The 27,562-nt window shown below is 37.4% G+C and overlaps 2 protein-coding genes across 2 annotated transcripts in view; one reads left to right on the top strand and one right to left on the bottom strand.

Moving 5' to 3' along the window:
* The window catches only part of LOC135226957 (zinc finger protein 260-like), a 554,628-nt gene that overhangs the window by 5,763 nt on the left and 521,303 nt on the right, over positions 1 to 27,562 (bottom strand). The window lies entirely within an intron of this gene.
* On the top strand, positions 9,267 to 13,124 carry LOC135226764 (uncharacterized). The gene is made up of 5 exons (XM_064266473.1): positions 9,267 to 9,396; positions 10,006 to 10,061; positions 10,119 to 11,200; positions 11,598 to 12,500; positions 12,890 to 13,124. The coding sequence occupies exons 1-3, from the start codon at positions 9,267 to 9,269 to the stop codon at positions 10,953 to 10,955; spliced, it is 1,023 nt and encodes a 340-aa protein (XP_064122543.1). The 3' UTR covers positions 10,956 to 11,200; positions 11,598 to 12,500; positions 12,890 to 13,124.

The following is a 27,562-nucleotide window of genomic DNA, read 5'->3' as shown; positions in this document are numbered from 1 at the left end:
ACCATAGTACCATTCCAAGGGTATGTTAATGGATTTTTGACACAAGGGTTGAATCATGGATCTCATCCGTAGATGTTCATTTGAAAGCAAAGTGCAAAACAATCCGCTCCTTACAGCTTCAGGAAGCTAAAAGCTTCACTGATTTTCCTAAGGCTGATGCTGGGTGATACCTTAGGGGGATTTCCTTTCAAGAGGCAAACACATGGGAAGAATTTAAAGTCAAATTACGTTCAATCTACGGTAGTGAGGAAGTGCTGGATGAAGTGTTAGCTTTGCGGAACATACATAAGATTATTTCCATGACTAAACTTAGCCTAGTAGACAAGGCTGCGCTGATCGCAGACCATCTGAGTGAATACATGGATCAATTTAATCAGACAGGTTGGGTTAATGGTACCGAGATAACCACCAAAGGTTTTGTCAGGCTTATCTATCTAACTTTCATATCAGCAATGTTGCCAGAAGCCTTAATTCGGTGTTTTGATGATAAATTAACTCCCGACAGTACAGAACTGGACATATACAAACAAGTTAGAAAACATGTCTAAATGCGCAGATTTAAACCCATCTCTGGTCCAGGCTTTTTCAAAACAGAATAAACCACAAGTTAAGTACATCTTAGTTTTACCAGACCACTAGGCTGATTAACAGCTCTCCTATGGCTGGCCCAAAGGATTAGATATTTTTACGTGGCTAAGAACCAATTGGTCACTTCGCAACAGGACCTACAGCTTATTGTGGGATCCGAACCACATTATATCGAGAAATTTATTTCTATCACTGGAAATAAATTCCTCTGATTCCATGCTGGCCGAGCCGACCACAACAAGTAAATGTAGTTAGTAATAACTCAATCGGGGTACCTTGCTTTAACTGTAAGAGAATAGAACATATGATGAACAATTCCCGTACGCATTTTTGCTCCATTCACAATACAGGCAGCCCACGGTTAACCCTCTTACGCCGTAGCGGTAAATAAAAAATTGTCTCCCGTGTGCCAGAGGTGTTTCAGAGTGAGCGCGGAAGCGGAAAAAATATTTTTTTCAAAAAATCACAGCGCGCTTAGTTTTCAAGATTAAGAGTTCATTTTTGGCTCCTTTTTTTGTCATTGGCTGAAGTTTAGTATGCAACCATCAGAAATGAAAAAAATTATCATTATCATATATAAATAATGCGATATATGATAGCGCAAAAACGAAATTTCATATATAATTGTATTCAAATCGTGCTGTGCGCAAAACGGTTAATGTAACAAGTTAATTTTTTTTCGATATTATCACAAAATAATGCATGAATTCGTAACGCTCAGACGTAAACAAATATTTTTTTCATAAATTCACCATAAATCTAAATATTGTCCTAGAGACTTCCAATTTCTTTCAAAATGAAGACAAATGATTGAATATTACTATACTGTAAGAATATTAGCTTACAATTGCAGTTTTTGACCATATCTGACGAGTTAAATTTGACCGAATGTCGAATTTTTTTATATAAATATTTTGTATATGCAATTATTTCGGAAATAAGAAAAGCTACAACCTTCAAATATTTTTCGTTTTATTCTGCATGAAATTGCGCACATTTTCATATATAAAACTCTATGAAATGCCTAATATGAAACGGAGCAAATATTCCGAGAATGGTACCTAAGCATTTCGGAGATTTGTGGCGGAGAATCCGCGTGCGGAGGGAAGGAAAGATTTTTTTTAAAATTCACCATAAATCTAAATATTTTGCTAGAGACTTCGAATTTGTTTCAAGATGAAGATGAATGACTGAATATTACTAGACTGTAAGAGTTTTAGCTTACAATTGCGTTTTTTGACCATTTCGGTAGAGTCAAAGTTGACCGAATGTGGTTTTTTTTTCTATTTATCGTGATTTATATGCAAATATTTCAAACTGAGAATAACTACAACCTTCAATTATTTGTTGTTGTATTCTACATAAAATTGCGCACATTTTCATATATAAAACTTTATGTAACGGCTAATTTAAAATGGTGCAAACATTACCACAATCGCATGTATGATTTTTTCGGAAGTGTTACCGCGCGGACGTAAAGAAAATATTATTTTTTTCATAAATTCACCATAAATCGAAATATTGTGCTAGAGACTTCCAATTTGTTGCAAAATGAAGGTAAATGCTTGAATATTACTAGAATATAAGCGTTGTAGCTTACAATTGCGTTTTTCGACCATTTCGGTAGAGTCAAAGTTGACCGAAGGTTGAAATTTTGGCAATTATCGTTATTTATATGAAAACATCTCAAAACCGATAAAAGCTACAATCATGAGTATTTTATTGTTGTACTCTACATAAATATGCGCACATTTTCATATATAATACTTCATGTAACGGCTAATTTACAATGGTACAAAAATTATGTCAAAGTGACAAAATAATTTCCGAGATGTGTCACAGATACTTTTTAGTGCGGCACGAAAGAAATTCGCGCTTGCGCGCCTGCGTAATGATTGTAAACAAAACAACACCTTGATCTGTGAACTCCCAGCATCCCCCAAGGCACGTGATTCAAAAGTTTTAGGCTGGTAGGCCTATAAGTATTTTTCCGCGAATTTAAAAAAAAACTTTTGTAAGTCGACGTAAAATACGTCATCGGCACACGGGAGACAAAAAATGTTGACGTAAAATACGTCCAGTCGGCGTAAGAGGGTTAACGGCGCAATCACTTAGCGGCGAATCGGTTTTACGGCTGTCGTAACAAATATTCATTAAAAAATAAGGTATTTTACGGTATTTTTACGGCACAATTCTCGGTTAACAGCACCGCTATGTCTAACGAATGCATACATTTGTAGAAATATCATTCAGACCATAAAGGTTATGCAAATATTAAAAAATTTTATTGAGAGTTATTACATACGTAGGTATTAGGGTAAAATATATGCCTCTGACGCTGTTCTATACCGAAAATATAGTTAGATAAGTGCAAATTTAGCTACGGATATGTCAATTTATAAATTTTCATGATTTTATGTTTAAAATGCGTATGAAAATGTATTACATATAGGGTATTTTTATTTCCGCACAGCAATATGATACAAGGCAGCTTTTGAAACTGCCCTCCATGTTATCAGAGGATGTTTTTTCATGTCCCGTTCTTGTCCGCCGCTGTTCCGAAAAATCCATTTACAAAGACTTGGGAGCTAATTATAACTTATTTTGTTAATGAAACTTCAGCTTTTTGTTATAAGTTTTCATGCATTTATGTTTAAAATGTGTATGAAAAAATGTATCGCAAGGTATTTTTTTTTTCTCATTTTTGTACATAAATTTGATACAGTGACAGTACGCATGCCCATTTGAAGTCTTTGTAACAGCCTTCCCGTGATGAAGACAATGGGTTGTTCAGTCGCGCCAGAATAATAAAATTTTAATTTATATAATTGAATCACGTTTTTATTACAAATTATTTTTACAATTGTTGCATTAATTGATCTTTTAAAGACAAAACTTGCATATACATTCAATTTTGCAACACTGCAATTTGTTTGTTTTTCCATGGGATAGAAGTACAAAATATAACTGTACCACTCAATCGATTTTTTGCTTTGTTAATCGAGCAAAAAATTGAGGTACGACCTCAAGATACCGCTGCTACGTAGATGGCATAGTGACGAAAATAAAGATAAGCACAGAAGAAAAAATAAATATGCATTTTTTCCATAAATGTTAGAAAAAGTTATCCATAACTTCACTGGATCCAATAATATTATATGTATTTTGTCAGTATGTGATCCTTTTTCATTAATTATTATTAAATTAAATTTTTTGATATAATTTCTTAAACCTAGTTTTGTAAGTTTCACTTGTCGTTTGACCTCCTCTCGAGTAAAACAATTTTTTGCTTGTTATTAACATTTGCGTTTGTCTTTAAGGAGGTTGTGTGTGTGTGGTCCCTCCCCTGTGGATAAGAGGGGGTAACTTCTTGGCTTTTGGGAGGAGAACAGGCAGTCGTTCACTGGACCTTGTTACATTTGGAATATTGAGACCTTGTTTCGTGCACAAAGAGTACTGCCGTCTCTTGCTTCTTGGTGGTTGCAGCCTCTGTTGGTGATTTGCCCTTATCTGTAGGACCATAGGATTTTTTAATATCCGCTATCTTCAAATTAGATCTCCTCAGATAATGTATCTGGACGTCCTTGGGATTCACCGTACCACCTCTGGTTCAGTTATAAAGCCAGGGGGATCTCGCTATCCCATGGTAAGGTTTTTTATATTTTTTTCATTGATCACGGCTGTGATTCTGTCGTGGCTACTCGACTGGGCCCCGAGTTTGATAACCATCTGTGGTACCACCCCTCCAGACGTGGAGGATTCCGTAATCTTCAAAGAGAATAATAAGCCTTATTGATAACGAAGCTTTTTAGTGACATGTTTGGTTTACATAAGAATTAGCCTGTAAATCGTCAGGATATTCTTTCTTTTCGATTTCCTCCTCCTTTCTGGGCCCACTTATTTTGGTTTGAGTGTGTTGGTTATACCATCTTAATTTTGTATACGTGTTTGGAATTATTATTAAGTGTGACAGTAGTTCATTTATTTCCTGTACTCAAAGAGGTTCAGGTGTATTTTCTGTCTGGTTATTTATGTATTAAATTCATGGTTTTTCGTTGAGTGTTTACTCCTCCTTTGAATTCATCCTTGCACTTTGAAAATTGAGTTTGTGGTATGATTCCTTCTTATTGTGGACTTCATATCAGTGGTATATGACTTAAAGAGAAAATTGAATAGTCTATTCTGGTGATGGTATAACGAGCCGTTACAATTCTCATATTATGGTATCATAAAACACTATGGTAAATCTAAGCAAGTATTCTGCGGAGCGGCCAATGTTATGTTTTGGTTTGGAAACCAGCTGATGGCGAATACGAGTTTGTTTCGCTATATTTAATGAAATTCTGAGCGAAATTTCTTGCGTTTAGTTAGCATAAACGAATATCTGGATACTTGACTTAAATGAGACAAGGTTATTTTTCCTTATACGACGTGTTTTTAGGTGGAAATATGACTTGAATATGTCTCGTTATGATTGGAAACTAATTTTTTTCATTAACAGATTATGCTGGCGGCATGTTTATTGAGTAAAAAAAAATTACGTGATTCGGTTGGCAATTTTCCTTTATATCATCGTAATACGAACTTTACGTTATTTATCTTATATCGACAGGAAACTAACAGTAAAATGTGTTCTTTCAAACACAGTAGTTTTGATTAAAATGATTTTATCTCAATTTTATCCAAAGTTGTGTTTGATGGCATATGTTAACTGGAGTTTTATTCTTGTTGCCGATGCACAATAATGGCCATTATCATTAGCAGCTTCAACAGTTTTCTCAGTTTCAGCTATAGCTGTTAACTGGGCTAGAATTTCGAAAGAAGGTGTGCGGCAGCCGTAGGCTTTAAAATCGCTTAGCGTCAAAAATCTCTTAGCATCGGCGGCCAGGAATGGAACCCCTGCCACTAACCACGGGCCGCCTGTACCACAAATCATTCATATGCTCAGTGCAATGCTCGTAACCATTCACAAGGTAACGCTATGAATACACGGAACGTCGGTGGTGACAACAAGAAACATCCAAACAATCATAAGAAAAAATCTGCCTTCTGGGAACTCCGTTCCTAATCCTTCTGCCCAAAATAACCAAAACATGGTAAATTTTCTAAGTGTCCAATGCAAAACATGCACCTATACTGCATTTACTTTTCTAAGATCGCTAGGGTGGGGCCAGGTAGAAAAGGCAGAGTTGTCATATCTACGGGTATGTAAGTCCCATTAAATGCTTCCCGCAGATATAATCCTTCTTAGGAGGATTCGCTTTAGACCTTGGGAGTTGAGGGAAAGGGTTTGCTTCTTCCCTGTTAACTTCTTTTTTTCCATTTCCGATTCTACTTAGCTATTCCTTCTTTCTCTTTCTATAATAATAGATGCGCTGAGTGGCCTGTTGGCTCCGGTGTTTGGACTTGAAACATAAATTCATAAGTCAAGCGATCTATTATGCCCTTGGAAAAGACAACCACGCATTCCTTCTCTGCATAACATTTTTATCAAAATCATCCAAGTCAGTCACAGGATTCATTTTCTCTTTTCTTTTTTGAAACACTGGAGATTCCACTATATTTCCAGCCTCTCTTGCTTCTTAAGTCTACGAATAGTCATTTCTAACACTTTTGTTGCTTCAGATGTTCTTTGGATAGCCTTTGAAACATCAGTTACAGGACCTTCCAGATGTTTTTATATAATGAAGTATTTCAGAAAATTATAGACTATTTCCTTGGCCTCAGGTGGTGGGTGAAGACGTTTACGGGAGTCATTTGGGCTGGGGTGTCCATACTTTTCACCGTGGGTGATCGAGTGCGAGTATCCTTTAATGATATTGACCATGACCTTTTAAATCCTCTTAAAACCCATAGGTCCCCTGAACTCAGATGTGGCATTGCCGGGGAAAAAATATGCCATATCTTAATTTTCATTAGTGAAACAGGTTTTCACGAAGAATATACAAAATAAGATATATTCAAAATATCTGATGCAAACAAAGAATCACATTTTAAGAAATAAAAACTATTTCAATAGACTCCATGAAGCTAATATGATTACCATAACGTGAAAATTGGCAACGTATGATTTCTGTACAAGCCACACCCTAAAGATCTTAGAAAAGTAAACGCACTATAGTAAATAACTCCATCGGGGAGGAGAATGATGTTAGGTCATCCATATCATCTTCTTTTAACCTAAATAATAAATTTAATCATCTAGAAGACGTGCAAAATCCAGAATTTTCCTGCGAACCACACGACCATAATCAAAAAGTCAGTGCAGGATCCCGTAGATTTTCATAGAATCCATGCTATCACTAGTACAGATGAGCTACGTCCTACTTTACACACAGTTAATCTAGAACATCAACCATTTACATAATTTTTTGACTCCAGTAGTTCACGTAACATAATAGACCTATGTACTCACGACCTGTTGTTTTCCAAATTTCCTATTGAGAAATCCGAAGTCTGCTTATCGGGCATCGGAAATAATGAATTAAGCGTCGTGGGTACTACTCAGGTGCAGTATCGTGTGGGAAAGCGTACACTTACCAACACCCCTGTAGTGATACAACACATTAATATGTATCCAGTTGTAATTGTAGGATATCTATCCATGTGCATTCAAAACATTGTTCTAACTCCTGCAAGAATGGCATGTTTATCAAAGGGAAAATTCTATCGATCATCGCACACATTAAAATCCGTTCTGGGCCAAAGGGAGACAGATACTCAAACAGTAACGTACATTGAAGAACCGATCACCTGTCTCATGAACAATGATATCATTCAAGCCACCCAACACAATTCTCGTAAACCTGCACTGGCAACCTACACGCAGTCACTCGAACCTAATATTCCCTCGTACCTTTCAATGCATGTTAGGAAAATTTTGCCAGGGTCAGAAATTTTAATCCTTCCAGACTCTGAAAATTAATGGCCTTTCCGTAACACAAGCATTGTACATTGCTGACTTCCATCATCAGCTCAATATTGAAGTCTGTAACCACCTGAATACCCATTTAATAATCAAACAGAATCAACACATCATACACGTTGAATCCTACAAATACCGAATTCTTACCGTTGCTGAAATTAACCCCGCACAACCCACTGTCAACGAGTCTCTTTTACAATCAATCATTAGCAAAATAAATGTAGATATCCAGGATAGAGAGATCAGACAGAAATTTTTCGAACTCTTATCCAAATATCCCAATGTCTTTTCCACTAGCGAGGGATCTCTATGAAAAACAGATGTAATTGAACACCATATCAGGTTAAAGGATAAAAATAAAGTTATCTACATACCATCATACCGTCTCCCTATGAAATTTCAGAATGAAATTGGTGAAGAAGTAGATAAAATGTTAGCTGAAGGAGTTATCAAAAATCAAATAGCCCTTATAACTTTCCTTTAATTGTTGTGCCAAAAATGGATCGGATTTGGCGAATTTGTATAGACTTTCGTTGCCTAAACGAGGAAACGATTCCTGATCATTTCTCAGTGCCATGTACCGACGACATCTTATCTCTTTTAGGTCAGAATAAATATTTCATTTTATTGGACTTACTTCAAGGCTTTCACGAGACACCCTTAGATAAAGAAAGCATACCTTACATAGCTTTTACCACGACAAGGGGACAGTAAGAATTTTTACGTATGCCTTTCGGCTTACGTTGCGCCCCTATCACCTTCACGTGAATAATTAATATAGTGTTTGGTGACCTGCTAGGTGTAACTCTCCACGCCTATATAGACGATCTTGTAATTTTTTCCAATACCATAGAAGAGCACTTGCGTAAACTTGAGTTAGTTCTCCAATGATTAAGACAGCATAATTTGAGTCAAAATCTCAAAAGGGTATGAATCCCAATTGGGACATAGGTATCCCTTCTGTATCAAGCACTCTAAATCACAGTTATCATCACTCTACCAAAATGTCGCCACACGAAGGACTACAGCGCACCCGCTAGGACACCTTATCATATTCTCACACCCACAAACCAATTTATCAGATACTCTTAAGGATATTGTGGATGCTAGTGTAAATAGATTCAACACCCTTCGTAAGAATCTTGAAGCTCAAATAATCTTGAAGAATAATTATGATAAAACTAGTAAACAAACAAACCAGTATGCAGTAGGCAATTTAAAGAACGTAAACAAACTTACTGACATCCGCACAGTATCTAGAGAGCACATAAAGGTTTAATCCATTATGGGTTTGTATGAAAAATTTTCATTTTTGGGGATATATAAAATTTCTTTTTCTCTTTAGTAACATATTTCATTTCTTGTGATTGGTTATTTTTAAAACGCGTGTAATTATATATATTTTGCTATTTGTAGGCTCCAACATGAAGCTTGTCTTGTTATATTTGGTACTAATTGATCAGGCATTTTTCTCATACGGGATTAATTCCAAAACAAACTCCGTCCGTTTTAATCATGGCTCAATCATTGAGAGAAACGAAGATCTTCGTTACAACCAGCAACCTTATATTAGAAGTTGAATAGATGCTATTTTCTTAGAAGTGAATGACATTATCAATTTGAAATCTGAACTGACATCTTCGAAGTATCCTTAACGCAATTGCACAAAACCTACTTTCCTCCAAGCAATGAACAAACACTCTCTCATACCTTGGGCATTGCTGAGTTATTGTCCTATGAATTGCAGAATAAGATGGCTGACGTGGAATGCTTAGTTCGCGACATCCTTATGTGGTCAGTGCCACATACCAATGTTGAAAGACATAACCCGATTATCTTTGCCGCACTTAATTTGTTTGGTTCTGTTGCAGGATTACGTTTAGGTATCTCTAATCGTCTTAAAATTAACGATCAGAATAAAAAAATAGAAGGATTACAGCATGAACAAGAATTAATTCTTTCTGAACTTACTAAACAAATTAAATCAATTAACGAAGTCAGGGCAATAGTAAACGAACATTCAAGTAACATTAGCTTACTATAATACGAAGATGGATCATATATCCCTGGAACGGTAGCATGGTGTCAGATCTGCCCAAGAAACTGCGCAAAAATGCGTTTTTTCGTTTGTGCGCATAGACGCCTCGCATGATCGCGCTTGTATTCCAGGGACCGTTAGTTGCTCACCAGCCTCAGTGGAAGCAAGACGTGCTACAACTCTGCTCAGCTGCCCTCGCCGAATATCGCCCTCCAAAATCGGAATTGTTGCCTATTTAACACAACGTTACCTTGACAGGGGTAAGTCACGCAAATGCAAAAGTTTCGCATTTTACATTACTGTATTATTACTTAGTGAAATAATTTGATTGTGTTTATTGGAACATATCAGTGAATGGTGTAGCTACCCGTACCAATCGCCATATTGGATCGGAAGGCAGCGAAAATGTGATTTTGAGGCTAATTTCTAATTTTCAATTTTTTCCTGTTTTCAGATTTCAGCATGGCAAAGAAAAATCTTAGGGAGGAGGAGTATTTGGAGCTCCTTTTCGTAAGTAGTGATGAAGAAGAGCCTTTTACAGTTACCTTTGAAGCAGACAGTGTCTAGGACGACCTGCATGACCAAACCTGGCTGCGTGAGGAACATGAGGATCAGCTTTTGGCTGCTGAACATGTGGAAGAAATACCACCTGCAGAGATACAAGATTTGGCTGTCTCGCATGCAGTTCGTTTTCATTCCCTTGTTCCTGTGCCTCCTTCAGCGTCTCCTGTGCCTTCTGCAGGATCTCCTGTGCCTCCTTCAGCGTCTCCTGTGCCTCCTTCAGCGTCTCCTGTGCCTTCTGCAGGATCTCCTGTGCCTCCTTCAGCGTCTCCTGAGCCTTCTGCAGGATCTCCTGTGCCTCCTTCAGCGTCTCCTGTGCCTTCTGCAGGATCTCCTGTGCCTCCTTCAGCGTCTCCTGTGCCTCCTGCAGGATCTCTTGTGCCTGATATTAGTCTCGTGGAGATCAGGAGTAGGAAAAGGAGGAGAGGCCCTCTTTGCCCTGCAGAAGGTGTGGCATTGAAGAGATTGCCGGCTGACTCCTACAAGGCTAGGGACAACACGAAGTGGAACTCGTACCCAAACCCAACAATGCCACCCATCCTGAAGATCGACCAGTTTGAAACTGCCGGCCCTACCATAGCTGTCTTCGGGTGTAGGACTCCTGCTGAAGTCTTTGACAAATTTTTGCCAAATGCGTTGCTTGCAGAAGTGATCGTCTTCACCAACGACAAGATCGTCACCCTCAGGAACAAGTTCAAGCGGCAAAACGACCCCACCTTCAAGGACTTGAGCCTCATGGAGTTCCGTGCCTTCCTTGGGATCCTCATCATGACAGGGGCACGGAAGGACAATCATCTGACATCGGAAGAGATGTTCTCCAGGTCTCTAGGATGCCCCTTCTAGAGGAGCGTCATGAGTGAGCGCCGCTTCGCCTTTATTCTTAGGGCCCTACGATTTGACAGCCTTGCCACGAGGGAGCAGCGTGTGAGGACTGACAAATTTGCTCCCATAAGGAGTTTGTGGGACCAGGTCATTGCAAATAGCATTGCAAACTACGAACCCAGTGGGGAACTTACTGTGGATGAGCAGCTCCTCGCCTTCAGGGGACGGTGCAGTTTCAGGATGTACATCCCGAATAAACCAGCAAAGTAAGTAAAAGGTTTTAATTTATTTTATTTGTTATATATATATATATATATATATAAAGAGAGAGAGAGAGAGAGAGAGAGAGAGAGAGAGAGAGAGAGAGAGAGAGAGAGAGAGAGAGAGAGAGAGAGAGAGAATTTCATTGCATTTTCTTCAAATTATATATATATATAATATATAATATATATATATATATATATATATACATATATATATATATATAGTATATATATATATAATAGAGAGAGAGAAGAGAGAGAGAGAGAGAGAGAGAGAGAGAAGAGAATTTCATTGCATTTTCTTCAATGTAAATCTTATGACATTTTTAAAATTTCCTTTATAGTTTTAGTTTTTTCTTTATATTTATAGTTTCTTGTATTTTATTTTCTCTTCTCTTAGGTATGGCATCAAGTTAGTTATGGCCTGTGATGCAGAGACGTTCTACATGTGCAATGCCATTCCCTACTTGGGCAAGGGGACTACCACTACAATTACGCCCTTGGGAGAGTACTTTACGTTGGAGGTAACCCGACCCTTCAGGAAGGCTGGGCGTATTGTTACGACGGACAACTGGTTTACTTCCCTGCCACTAGCCAAGGGTCTCCGTCAATTTGGGATGCATTTAGTTGGCACTATTCGTCCCAAACCTTACATGCCTTCTGTGATGCTGACAACGCCCCTGGAATTAGGCGAATGTGTGGCCTCCTATAACTACAAGGACAAGGTGACCTTTTTGTGCCAACGTGTAAAGTCCACGAAAAGGATCCAGATTCTTTCCACAGTACATCACAATCCCACAGTTATTGAGAACCAGAAAAGTCAAATACACATGTTTTATAATGCCACAAAGGGAGGAGTCGACACCTTCGATCAGATATGTTCTGCCCTGACCTGCAGCAGGAAGACCCGGAGGTGGCCCATATGTATCTTCTATGGGATTATCAATATTGTTGTGAATAATTCCTTTTTTATCCACCAAAACTTGCCTGGCAACGAGTTGTACAACAGGAGGCAATTTTCATTGGAATTAGCCATGGAACTCGGCCGTGATGTAGCACTTGCTCGACTTGGAAACAAGAGGTACCTCCCAAGGGAATTGACTTACCTCATTTGTTCTGTTTTTGAGGTAAAAGAGCCCAAAGACGAGACTCCAGACACTCCAAAACGAAGTGACAAGCGCAGCAGATGCCCTCTCTGCCCTTCTTCTTCTAATGCCAGGACCAAGCTTTTGTGTGCTAAGTGCCATAAGCCTGTATGTAACTTGCATGTCAACTACATCTGCGACCAGTGCCAACTCGCGTAGTAAGTTTCACAAATTATTTTTCTTACCAGTTTATACTCACTAAATATAATTTTTAACCTTTTTGCCCTCATCTAGGGTCATCATAGATTATTTATGTACAATTTCATGCATATCCACCAATTATTAGTACTCTTTCTAAATATGCCTTTCTTTTACGTCAATTGCGCACGGTAAGGGTTACATTTGAACTAAGCTGTTTCCCAGTTTATATTAACTAAATATAATTTTTAAGGTTTTGCCATCATCTAGGATCATTGTAGTTGACTTTTGGAAAAATTCATCCAGATAGAATAAGTATTACTACTATAAATATAGCATTCATTTCACACAAATATTTTTAGGTGATTTTGCGTATAAAAAAATTAACCGCTTTTTCTTTTCTTTACAGATCTGGCAGTTTCGCTGATATCGGCGATGTTTTTACATCAATGTATTGAGAAAATATTGTAATTGCAGCACATAATTCGTTTTTTGTCTAGTTTTTTACTGTAAAGTGTACAGTGCCAGTTATATAAGAAAAGTTTTATTTTTATACTTATTTTTGTAATCATGTAAGTACAGGGTCATTTTCATATTCAGCGTTTTTTTCTCCTTCACCAGTAGAAATTAGATTCTTTAAATTAGTAAACTATAAAAAAAAATTTTAAATTGGTAAATTGGTCCCCTCCCTCTAAGTCCCCAAAGTTAGCGTAACATATATGACACCACTCTACCTGAAGCGAGAGCATTTGTCCACGCTACCTGTCCAGGGTCATTGAAAAATCCAAAGATAACATGGAGGCTATCACAGTTGTGACTAAAGGTGTATTGATAATACACTAAAGGTGTATTATCAAAGATTATAGAGAACTGGCGTACCAGAGTTGGTTACACTCCGTTGATTGAATCGCATAACAACGAATTCTATCATAGATTAATATCATTGAGCGTAGAGCAGATTAAAATCATGATTAATATCCCTATTGATCCTTCCGACATGTGGGAATCCTATATAGTTGCACCGTTTCCACATACATGTCAGATAGCTCATTGCCAGTTATTTCGAATCTGCCTGGCTAGGTATTAATTTCCCCTTACAAGGAAACTTTTAAGGTCGTCAGAGAACTGGATAAAAAGGTTTGCACGGCCGACTCCTATAAATTCCGGAATATTTCTGAGGTCTAATGCGAGTTAGACCTAGCACTTAACGGAACTTTGTCCCATACACGAAAAGTGCGCTTGGATTTTTTGTGCATATATGACAAGTCTAAGTTCACTCTGGCTAAACAACGGAACCTGGCTGAGATTTTCATCAGAGAAGTTTGTGGTTACCTGCCCAGACAGGACAGCTGCGGAATCTCACCTTTTCATCGCTGCAGACATTTGCATAGGAACCACGGCCAACTACACCATCCATGGAATGAACACCATCATCCGGGGGAAAACGTATTTTGCAAACTACACTTGGGGGACTACACATATTGCAGCACTTCCCCTCCCTTACAACCCTTCTGTCGAAAAAACAATTGCAAGTCTAGGTACTATGGATCCAGATCATCCTGTTTTCACAATCAATGAAGACGTACGCTACTATGCACTGCTAGCCATGGTTATGTGTATGGTAGTGATTATAATCGTCACGAAAGTATTTACTTGGCGCAGGATAAAGAAAATGAGAAAGGAACAGTCAAGGAACGACAAGAATAGTCAAGACAAGCTACCCTGGGCCCAGAAACCCTGGGATATGTTATGTAAAATTGACCAATTTACATAGGTCGCTGACTTGTTTTGAACTTGAGCATGATTGAAAAGTGTGTTAGTATTTAACTGGCTTGTAATGTAGTTTTGGTTCATTAATAATGCATTCCACATACCATTACCTTTAAAAATAATCTGTGAATTATCCAGTCCAGCTGTGCGTCGGTGCACACCTGAAACCACATTTATATATGAATACTCATCTTTAACTCTGCCTATATAGGTCTTACCTTTTATGTCTCAGCAGGATACCATTAATTTTTGTTCTTATATACATATATAACCATGCAAGCATACTTACACAGGTATTGCGAGTCATGTATATCTACCTGAAATGAACTAGTATTTCTAATGATTCAATTATCTTTATGACCCGTGTCTGTATATATATATTTTTTTTTTGGTGCATCAACAAATATTGTTTTTAGCACAAATATAATCCTATTACATACCTTTTTAGCACAAGTGTCACTCTTTGTATACATTTTACAACAAATATTACCTTTGGCATATATTTTTGCATGTGCATCATTATTATTTTGCATCATTATTTTACATTACCTTTGATTAGCAATTGCACACATCCTGCTTAAGTACATTATTTGCTACTGAATGAACTCATCTATATTTTGTTTGTAGTGACCGAGCAAATATATAATGAAAATTACATAAAAATGGAAATGTAATCCATTTCATTATTAAATACATAGCTGCGCTCTATATAATAGGTCAATGAGGAAAAAACTCCCAATAATAGCTGGTCCGTTCAGGATGTGCAATGCTAACTTATCATAACCACACACAAACGAACGAACATCCTTCCCGTGGACTGGTATGTCAAACCTGGCTCTCACGAGAACCAAAGTAAACTGTGTTGTCATCACTGACCCACATGTCTAGGATGTGCGTTCGTATGTCCCCTACCGTTTTCTTCCTGAGTTTAAACATTGTTAACTTAGTATCACTTGCTCTATGATTATCCTATCACTTGCTCTATGACTATCCTCTCCGTAAGTTGTCTCTCTTCAGAAAGCTTCTATCTCAAGATGGACATCAACTTGTAAATATTTAAGAGAATACATAATTTTCAAGTCCAAGTGTTTCAAGCAATCCTTCAACATGATTGATGTGAGAACTGAGAAATCTATCCAAGTCCATGCCAGCGGGCCAACGTAGAGAGAGAGAGAGAGAGAGAGAGAGAGAGAGAGAGAGAGAGAGAGAGAGAGAGAGGTCTCGATAACGAACCACAGTTTGCCTTGGCGAATCATAAAGAATCAACTTTGTGACTGTCACTTTCCACTTCATCAAAGCTGGTCCAAGTCATTTTAAATATATAATCCATGTACACAAAGACATTATTATTCAATAGCCCATGCAAAACTGTGTTTACTAACCTCATCAAAGTCATAGGACTGCCTGACAAACCAAAAGGCATCCGCGTAAATTCAAAATATCCCATGGGCACTGAAAAAGTAGTATATTCCTTGCTATTTTCGCCAAAAAATCCTGCGCTAAATCAATTGAACTATAAATATTATATCCCCCAATTTCGACGAAAAAGTCTGGTATGCACGTAAGTGCATAACGGTCAAGATTTGTTTTCTCGGACAGAGCCGTCCTTCTTAGGCACCACCAACAGAAGAAAGTTGTATGGAGATGCACTAGGTCTGATGATTCCTTCTTCTTCCCATTTACTAACCTCTTTCTCTACCTGTTCTCTGATTTTTAAAGGTATGCGGTATGGAGGAATAAAAATGGGTTTCGTACCTTCCTTGTAAGCCTACTGTGTCTCCAAATTACGCCAAAAGTTCGCTTACCGCTTCTAAATGGTCTTGTAGTCTGCGTTAGCTAGATGTTCTCTAAAGATTTTCTTCCTTGATTGCATTTCTGCCTCTGAAAACTCAGTTTCCCCCTCTACAATAGCCACTGAATCACTATCACTACTCCAATCTTGGAGGTCTACCACAAATTTATTCTTTTGATATTTCCTAGCTGTATAATTACAGTTAAATAATTCCACCCATGTAATGCCAGTATTTGATACTCTGCTCACTGATAAGGTGCTAATGATCCCTCCTAGTTTCTCGCTACCGTCAATTATGCATACCTCCTTGGGCTTTTTCACTTCCCCAAGTCTGACTTTTACCATAGTCTTTGTACCTGGATTTAAAATAACATCCTCTGATAAAATACCTTTATATTTGTGATTAGTGCTTCCCTGTTCAACGTCCCCATAAATATCACCACCTGTGGTGCTCATTTCATCCACCAGGACCCCATTGTTAGTATCAGTATCAGTATTACTACCCATACCACCATTGTTAAAACCGCCAAATTGTCACCACGGTGGTCCTCAATATCCCTTTATCATCACAGACACCCCCACCATTATTACCCATATCACCAGTGTGAGCTCCAATATCACTAATCCCCATATCATTATATCATTACTATTATCACCACAAAAAGCAACCCTATTTTCACTGTTACCCATATTAACCTCAGTATCCTTAGTTCTGCCCGTATTCACATATGGGATAAAAACACCCGGTATCCCAATCATTATACCACTAACACCTGTATGGACCGGTATCCTGTGTCTCCTACATGCAGGATGGCCCAGCAAAAGTCTGTTGCCCAACGCAACCCCTTTTATAACCAAAAATGGTTCTATTAACACTCTATCACCAAGAGTAAACAGTATTCTTATAAAACCTAGGGTATTTAATCTATGGGCTTGCACATCACACACCGTCTCTATTGAGGGTTTCAAAGGATATTGGGAGAACATTGACTGATACAGATCATTTGCACTGGTTGGGACAGAACGCCATCAACAATGACTCGAAAAGGGCTGACTCCTGCATTTATGTTAGTCATCTATGCACCAAAGACTGACTGTTACCTGCTTCGGCCATTTTGTCTTCTTTAGAGGGACTTATAATTCAGGATTCGTCCTGACCTCAATAACATCGATATATTTATCCCCACACAAGCCACCAACACAAAAGTAATAATGTATCATTCACCAATAGGAGAAATTGCATCCACTAATTCCCAACACCACATATTTCCCCGGTAAAATATCCCTCAACTCTACGGGAGGAGATCTAAGCTTTCACTTTTGAGGTAAAGGTTATTAGCTATTTGCAGCTGTTACAAGGTCAAGAGCTGGTCTACAGATAACGGGATGAGGTAAGTAAGAAAGAAAATGTAACGCCTCCCTTCCTTCTGCGAAAATTTGCCGAGCTTAGCACTGGCCCATTCTCTCATAACCGATCACATACAAAAAATGAAATACGTCGTGCTACTCTTTTCAATGCATTGCACTTACAACAAACCCCTAATGTCCACTGAATCCTGCAGGGACACCAAAATGAAATACACTTGTGAGCAATTTGTTAACACCAACAAAAAAGAAAAGGCCCAGTAATAACAAAAGTAACCTTCAACACTTATGTCCTCATAGGTTTTGGCACGTGAATACGAAGTTATCTGCTCTCGCCTTAGCGATTAATATTTAGTTACACTTGCAACCGCACAAAATTAATTCCCTGTTATCATTCCCACCTTAAGACACGTCCTATCCTTACACACTAGCACTGCAAAGCCCAGCTGACCCCAAATTTTGCTGACTACAACTTAAACCCCTTTTGCCTGCAATACTCAAGTTACTAAATATACATAATTATAACCACTTTTCCCTAACATCTACCAAATCTATATCGGAACAGGACGATTTGGTGCAGACTCTTTGGCACTGACGATTTGGCGCCGCCATTTTGGCGATAGACAGTTTCGCACTCATTGTTTAGGCGATGAGCTGTTTTGGCGCCATGAAACAAACTTAAGGACCATCCGCAAATTTGTGTCTCATTTAGTGATCACCTCATTACACCAAAGGCTCATCTGATTTGAGAATTGTAATATTAAACCAGTTATTACGATATTCAAGTCTTGTTTAGTTAACATATAATTTTACCAGTGTCTCGTTTAGTGATCATCTCATTACACCAAAGGCTTGTCTGATTTGAGAATTGTAATAGTAAACTAGTTGTTACGATATTCAAGTCTTTTTATATTGGAAAACGCTTTTCTTTAGTTTCTTGTACAGCCCATACCTTAAATGGCCGAAAAAATCTTAAGTAATAGAGGCAAGCCAAAATTTTCCCACAACGGATATATGTATGTGTTTGACAAATGTAGCAAAAACGATCCTTCTCTCAAGTTTTGGAGGTGTGAATCAAAAAATGAGTGTAAAGGGCATATTCATACTAAGAACCAGGAAGTAATGAAAGAAGTAAATGGACATTCACACGGTGCGTCGGCAGTAAATGTGGAAGTTGCTGAAATTAAAACAAGCATAAAACGTAAAGCAGAGGAAACTTTTGAAGTGCCGTCATCAGTTGTTAATGTTTGCATTGAAAATAGCTCTCAAGCTGCTCTGGCAGCATTGCCCACTTCAGATGCCATGAAAAAAATTGTATGAGAAAAGCGAAATCAAATATATTCTGCGCCTGCAAACCCTCTCAGTTCAAGTGAATTAGTAATACCAGACGAGTACAAACTTTACCTTACGCACGGTGGTCAATTTGAAGACTTTTTGCTTAGAGATAGCAGAGATGAACATGACAGAATTTTAATATTTGGTAGAAAGACCTGGGTAAATATTTTACGTGATTCTGATGTGTGGTACGCCGATGGCGCGTTTAAGATGTCTCCTCCGTCATCTGCACAGGTTTACGTAATTATGGCAAGAAAGCATGAAGGAGTTCTCCCTATACTATACGCCCTATTACCTAATAAGCATTGAACAACATACGTGAAAATGTTTCGAATGATAACCGAGATGTCTGCAGAGTTGCAACCAAAGGGCATTTATTGTGATTATGAACAAGCAGCTTTTTCTGCAATGACAGAATGTTTTCCGGATGTGGAGTTGAAAGGCTGCTTCTTCCATTTTGCACATAATATTCATAAGCACCTGAAACAACTTGGGCTCCAACATTTGTATAATAATGACCCCGACTTCTCAGTAAAAGCCAAAATGATCGTTGCTTTATCTTTTGTACCTATTTCTCACATGGATGTTTACATCGATGCTTTGGCGCAATATTTACCTGATGAACTCCAGCCATTAATGAACTGGGTCGAAGATAATTATGTATGAAGACCTCTGAGGAGGGGAAATGGCCGACGTTCACCACTTTTCCCTACGCAACTGTGGAATATGTATAGTTGAACAATATTAGAGGACAGGATAAACAATCATGCTGAAGCTACGCACAGGAAAATCTATGCAGAACTTGGAATGAACCACCCAGTTATATGGAAATTCATCGATGGCATAAAGAGAATTCAGAAAGGACGCGATTCTTATTATGAACAACTAATGGCTGGGAATCCTCCTGCTCGAAAACGCTTAAAATACATTAAGACTGATGAACGCATTTTAACTATAGTACAGCAGTTTGATTCAAGGGAACCACTGGAATACTTACATGGTTTGGCATATAACTATGAAATGCATTAACATACTGGTGAAAATATTTAAATTTATTTCATTTTTGTAGCATTTTAATACTGTATTGCTGAAAATAAATAGAACTTTTTTATTTTTATGTTATTTTTGACCCATGCAATATATATAAACACACACATGTATATATAATTCATATATATATATATACACAGTAGTACCTCGAGATACAAAATTAATCAGTTCCTAGGCACCTTTCGTATCATGAGTTTTTCGTATCTTGGACCACATCTTACATGTAAAATGGCTAATCCGTTCCAAGCCCTCCAAAAACACCCCAGTAAATTTCATAATATAAAGCTAAATTGACCTATAAACAATGAAATACTACAACAATTTGGACCATTCAATACCTAAATTAATAATAAAAATGCAAAACCTGTAAATAAAGTGTATATTAGTGTGCAAGAAATATTATTACTGTAACGTAAAATGTGGAAGCTTACCTTTTGAGTGAGGCTATCTCCGAAAGTGGCGGCAGAGGAGGAGGAGGACAAACGGCAGATACGTACATTTAACTTTACGAACCACATAAAAAAAATGTCAGAAAAACAAACTAAACTTTACAAAACACATTAACAAAACTGTAACACTTTACTTTACAAAAAACTTAAAATAAAACTTTTGTCTTTTTTTTTTATTTTTACATTTCTTTTTACTTTTTTATACTTTTACGTAATTTCAATTTCTTCACCACCGAATGGATGCCAGTCCGTTTATGGAATTTTTCGAACCACCCATGAGAAGCCTTGAACTCTGGGGTTGCCGTTGATGTCCCCTCTCTGCTGTCGTCTTCGGCTTGGGCAATCAAATCGCCGAAAATAGCGCTGGCCTTCTGGCGGATTGCCGTCTCGGTTATCGTATCGCCATCGATTTCTTTGTCCCCGATCTATACAAGAAGCAGCCTTTCCATTTCATTATGCACATGGCTCCTCTTGTTGGACAAAATAGTCACGACCTTGGAAGGTGTAGCTGCTTTGATGGCTTCCTTCTGCTTAAGGATGGTGCCTATCGTCGACGGATTTCGGACGTATTCCTTAGCAATCCCACTCAACCACAAGCCAGCTTCATACTTTTTTATTATCTCCATCTTTATCTCCAAAAAAAGCATTCTCTTCTTTCTGTGAACTTCAGCAACTTTCTTGGGACCCATGACTATATGTACTGTACGTAATTAAGTTACGTATGTAGTACGTATACTAATTAGGTTCTCACAACACGATAAAGTAGCACAACGAAATCACTAACGAATTTACGATACAAAACGAAATCGTTGGACCGAACAAATGCTGCATGTGTATAATAAAGCTTCGGGTGCGAAGTGGCCGAGCGAAGGAACGCCACCACGTAAGATGCATGATGGGAGGGATACTGTCTAATAGGAGAGAAGCATCTCATGGCTTGGCTAGCATCAGGAACCAATGGGAGAGCAGGAGGATGGTGGCGAGTCTACTAGAACTAAGATGGCGGCGCGAGTTTCAAAATTGTTATCGGGGGAATCTCGGACTTTCAGAAACCTTTCGTATCTTGAAAACTTTTCGTATGTAGAGCAGTAAAATTTTTCGTGTCAGCTTTTGTATCTTGAGTTTTTCGTAAGTTGAGCCTTTCGTATCTCGAGGTACCATTATATATACTAGATATATATATACATCTATATATATTATATATATATATATATAGTAAGTGTTTACATAATAAAAATATGGAATGTTAGTCCATATATATAAAAGACTAAAAAAACTAAAGAGGTCAACCAGATTGCTTGCAGGAATGTGATCAGACTAGAGACGCTAAAGATGACGTATACAATAAAAGTAGGCTAAGATAACATGCCGTCACCTGTAGTCATTCAATTGTTTATAAACTTTAGTCCAAGCTTCCTGCTTGAGACAAACACCTATAGCTCAAGCGGCCTACGTGATTAGTAACTATGTCATCTGATTGTATGTTCGTATGTAACTATGTCATCTGATTGTATGTTCATATGTTCGAGCTACTGTCTGTTCCTTTATGACTGGTAACAGAGATGGGAGTAGAGGCAGAATAGAGTTAGCTATTGTCATTAGAAGACTGTTACCTCTTTACCTAAGCTTTATCATGTAGAGAGAATAGAATTAGCCATCATCATTGGCAGAGCTATCAAGCTATCGTCATTAGAAGACTTGTACAATCATACCTGATCTTCACCATGTAAATTCAGAGAATATAAGTATTTTTGTACTTCGTGGTTTCTACTAGAACCTCACCTCATAACCGAATCATCATGAGTTTAACACATCGTCGTCAATAACCAAAGAAGATAATACCGACTTCGTAAGTGATCTACAAACCCCAAGACACTCCACTGAATATGGAAGTGCAATACCAACCGACTTAGCGTAAGATTATCGCAAGTCTAACATTACCTCATAGGGCGCCTTATTATACAAGGCAACAGCCCTAAAAGTGGTGGCAGCGACTGTACGCGCCTAAAAGTGGTGCCAGCGTCCCAGAAGAACTCTACAACTTCTCCGAAGAAAAACCAGAATAATAAATCATGAAGTCAACGACGACGAAAGCAGCAGATTCTTCAAGCAACTTAGTATCATCGTTAATTGGGCATTTTCAGTTAAGAATAACTTCAAGAAACAAACCCGACGTGTCCTTTTCCTACGGCAACGCAAGCTTCGTCTCTCATTAGAATCATTCAAGAAAACATCGTTAGTGAGCGTTTCCGGCACTGCAAGAAACAAACCGAACGCGTCTGCAGCATCGGATTTTCAAGGGCTCGAATCATCCCAACAACGCGCACGGGGAAACTCAAGCCAAAAAACCAGGTCATCCGCTAAATAGAGAAGGAGGACCAAGGCCGTGTGTCGTTATCGGAACACCGTGACTTCCCACAAAAGCAAGCTAAGTACAATTTTTTATTCATTTGGAGTAACTTTGAGTGTTTCCTTTGCAGGTCAAATTTCGTTATTCCTGTGGCTGAAGTTACGAGACATTCTTAATCTTACTTTTTTACAGAAATTATCTACATCATTGAGATTTCGCTACTGCGAGTTTTTTATCTTTGAGTGTCTGTTTCCAGAAGTTCTACTGAAATATCATAATCATATACTATGTTAATTTTATCATTTTGGGTGATTATTAATCCCTTACGTACCAAATCATATTAAACAGTGAATATGCGTTTACGCAGTGGACGTCTGTATTTATACAGATGCATGGATAGGGTCGTTAGGCACCGTAGTGATTAGAAAACACACAAAAACAAGTGGAACACCCGTACAAATCTAGATAAATTAGAGGTAACACTATTTCGGGTCATGACAATAAATGCTCCTTTGCAAAGTCCCGATCGCAGTTTTAGCCTTGAGTTTTTTGAGTTATATAAAATATCGAACCTCAATGACTCAACTTAACTTATAACATGTAAAAAACTTTCATTAGGCTAAATGCGCTGACCAGGATCCCTCACTATTTCAAATTTTAGCAAAGAATGAAGTAAACAACGGCAAGTACAAACAGTTAATATTGAATGCAGTAGAGATAACTTGTCTTAATAGTAATCGCTCAAATCCTAATAGTTCGTCATTCATACGTTCGTTGCCTTATAAGTAACCAACAACAAAATGCAAAAAAAACACACAATACGTTGCCGATGGTAAACAGTAGCCCTAATTATCAGAATCAAACAAGCAAACTCGGTTACTGTGTCACCAGTCAGACGGTCAAGGTCAGTCAAAACTGCCGAAGTGTTCAAAGCATAGCAAATTCCACACAATAAGCGACTCTAGCAGAGTGGGGAAAAGCGATGTTGGATCATGCATGCCAATATCTTTTTGAATTAAAAAGGAATTTTCGTATGAATAACACGACCGTATCAAGTAATCAGAGCAGGTTTTTGTAATTTTAATACATTAAGTTATTATAAATACTGGTGGATTAAGCCCAACTGTACGCAGCGTAAAAAATTAGAATATCTCGTTTTATTCCTTTAGTGCACGTAATATCCTGTATTTACGGACTCACCGTCTGTTGTTCGAACTTCCCTAATGAGAAGTCCGGATAAGCGAGCGCTTACAGATACCTCTATAGTTATAAAAAACATTGATCTTTATCTATCCTCCTGCAAAATAAGGCATGTTTATCAAAGGAAAATCCTATAAACCTTCAAACATATTAAAATCCGTTTCAACAAAAAGAGACAGTTAATCAAATAATAACTTATATAGAGGAACTATACATTTATCTCATAAATCGTAACATTGTTCAAATGACCCAACAGAATTCTCCCACAACCGCAGTCGCAGTTTGCACTCAAAATCTTGAGAAGCATGCACCCTCGAATGTCTTAGTGCGTGTAAAAAGACTTTGCTGGGATCTGAAATTTTAATCCTTCCCGACACTCTGAAATATAACGATTTCCGCGAACAAAGCCCTCGCAGCAACAAGTTAAATCTAGTGATCCACAAACGTATACATATCGTGGATACGGAAGTTATAAATATCGCATTTTTTATTGTTGCTAATTTTTAATCCCGCCCAACCAGTCGTAGATGAATCTCTCATACTCTATCTAAAGTAATATCCGTAAAATCATTCAAGCAGAGGTGATTCAGCAAAATTTTTTTTTATCTTTTATCTGAATACCAGGAAGTTTCTCCACTAGCGAGTGATCTCTGGGGAAAACGGATGTAATTTAACACAAAATACGGTCTAAGGACAAATATAAAGCTATATACGTACCTTCGTATAGACTGAATGAAATTTCAAAATAGAGATAAATGACGAAGTTGAAAAATGTTAGTAATAGGAGTCATTAGGAAATCAAATAAGCCCATATAATTTTTCCCTCAAACGTCATGCCATAAAAAATCGGACTTGGCGTATCTGCGTAGATTCTGTCGCTTAAACAAGGAAACGACTCCCGATAGTTTCCAGTGCCATGTACCGACGACATCTTATCTCTGTTAGGTTAGAATAAATTTTTCACCAGCTTGGACTTACTTAAAAGCTTTTACCAGATACCATTACCTAAGTGATTGTAACTCATACTCCGTTTTCAGCACACTCAGGGGACATTATCAATTTTTACGTATGCCTCCGGCTTACGTTGCGCCCAATTACATATAGTGTTTGGAAACTTTTAGGGGATACCCAACATGCCTAATGGTTGGTCTTGTAATCTTTTCTAATACCTTAGAAGTACATTCACATAAACTAGAGCTAGTGCTACGGAGACAAAGACAAATAATCTCGGAGTAAAATATCTAAATGTGAGTTTCTAAAAACCGAACATGTTTATCTAGGTTTTATGTGTCTAGTCAAGGTCTTAAAGTAGTCCATGGTAAGGTGTCGGCTATTCATAACTTCCGGTACCTATTAACGTAAAAAGGGGATACAGCACTTTTGTCCTGTAGTGGGTATTACAATCGTATGTAAATATGTAACTCTTCAATCATGACAGCTCCTTTAACAGATCTTACGAAGAAGGGCGTAGATTTATTATGGTCTGAAAAGCATAAACAGGTGTTCGATATCTTAAAAGCGGAATAATGCAGCTCACCTAACTTAAAAATCCCTGATTTAAATAAGGAATTTTTTTTTATTGCAACAGACGCCTCAGACCAAGGGGTAAGAGGGTATTACTTCAGTAATATGATAATCAGTTCTTTCCTATAGCTTTTTATTCACGTAAACTAAAGCCCTCTGAAAGTAAATATGCAGTAATAGGCAAGGAAGGGCTAGGTATCTTCAACTCACTAGTACATTTCAAGTTCATAATCTACGGCTATCCTGTTAAAGTCCTCACTGAGCATAAGTCACTTACCGAGTTTTTCAAAGGCTTTAATCACAGTCCAAAAGGAACTCGGTGACAAATGATCATTCAGGTCTTTGGAGCCAAGATAAGATATCTACCTGGGAAAGCAAATATCATAGCTGACGCATTATCCCGCAATCCCACACCATACAGCAAAGAACCATTAATTGAACTAAAAAAAAAAAAAAAAAATATATAATATATATATATATATAGAAACATCCGTGCCTATTGTTAAAACCGTATCTAAACAAGAAAATTCCTTAAACCCAAGAGATCGCGAGCATTGAATATCTGGGTCGGAGCGCAGAACTGTTACAAACTGAACAAAGCAAGAGTCAGCAGCAATAAGCAAAATAATAAACACTTCGAAACGGAAACAGGGTCAGCGGCTAAGCAAAAACAATAAACACTTCGAGCAGAAACCCTAAAGCAAAAGTATATTTAAAGTATGTGTATCAAATAATCCTGTAAGTCAAATGTAATATTATATGTAGGTCCGTGACGAGGAAAACCCGAAGAACACAGCAGATGACTAACGACCAGGTAGTAGTAATAATCTCTTTCATACCAATCGTCATAAACTGGTTGCACTCCGTCATCCAGGGTTCCCTATTATGTCACAGAAAGCCAAATCACTGTTTTACTGGCCTACAATGCTTACAGATATAAAATGCACATAACTAATTGTAACACGTGTCATGAAAACAAGGGACACACTAAAACACCTGTCAGTTTAGGGTCCTATCCTGTGCCAAATCAATCCTTGAAAGAATATACGTAGAATTATTAACAGAGTTACGAGTCTGACAGAGCAAAATAAACACTTCTCAGTGTTAATAGTTCCTTGACACGTTATATAAAATTAATAGCACTAAAAACAAACACCGCAATTGAGTGCGTTAGGAATATTTATGAGTGCTAAATCAGTAAACATGGAATTCAACACATAATAATCTGTGACTCGGGTGGTGTAAATCAATAATAATCTCCTTAACACGTTGTGTGAATTCCTTTCCATTAAGAAAAACCAATAATATATTTTATCACCCAGAGTCAATCGGTTTGGTAGAATAACGGATAATTAAATAGGAAGTGTCAATGTCTTACGAGTTACAACTCGTGATATTGGATCCGAACTGGATTATAGCGGTTCTCGCGGTTTTAAATACCTTTATCATTCATATCTCGTATCTGTAGAAATGATACCGCAAGTAGCCTTATACGGTACGCAGCTAGAACACTTTTCCACATATTCAAGCCAACCATTAATTTATCAAATATATATACATATATAAAATATATAAATAAATAAATACAAAAAATAAAATAAATACGGATACAAGTGGAGTCAATATAATACACTCTGTAAGAAGCGGAAGGGAATTGGGAAATTGCAAAATTATAATAAAAAGGGAATCACAATAAAATCAATAAGCAAACGTAACCAAAGGTTAATTAAATATCCAAATATATATGCGTAAAGATTTGAACTCTAACTTAACGCTTTAGTAATGACAAATAAGCTTAAAGTTCAAACACATATCAAAACCTACTGACATATTGTCTGTCCCGCCCGGTGATTAATATTCGTAGTCAAAAAATAAATAAATAAATAAATAAATAAAATAAAATAAAAGAGATTTTAAAGTCAGGAAGTCTAGAAGTGAAAATGCATATCTATGCAAATAATCTTATACAGGGCAAATAGTATATATAAAATTTTGTATGGAAACCCTTTTCATTAGTTTGAATAAGGAATATTCTAATTGAAAAGTATTACATTTATTATTTAGCCAATTCATGCAGATATCCAACATGAAACTAATATATTGTTCAATTTTGGTACTGTTTTTTTTTTTTTCAGAAATTCTTTTCGTGTGGGTCGACTATTAAAAAAAAAAAAAAAAAAAAAAAAAAAAAAAAAAAAAAAAACAAAAAAAAAAAAAAAAAAAAAAAAAAAAAAAAAAAAAAAAAAA

Source organism: Macrobrachium nipponense, chromosome 15 (assembly GCF_015104395.2).
Source record: "Macrobrachium nipponense isolate FS-2020 chromosome 15, ASM1510439v2, whole genome shotgun sequence".
NCBI classification, from domain to species: domain Eukaryota; kingdom Metazoa; phylum Arthropoda; class Malacostraca; order Decapoda; family Palaemonidae; genus Macrobrachium; species Macrobrachium nipponense.
Note: the sequence above shows the minus strand (reverse complement) of the source record. Positions and strands in the feature narration are given on the sequence as shown.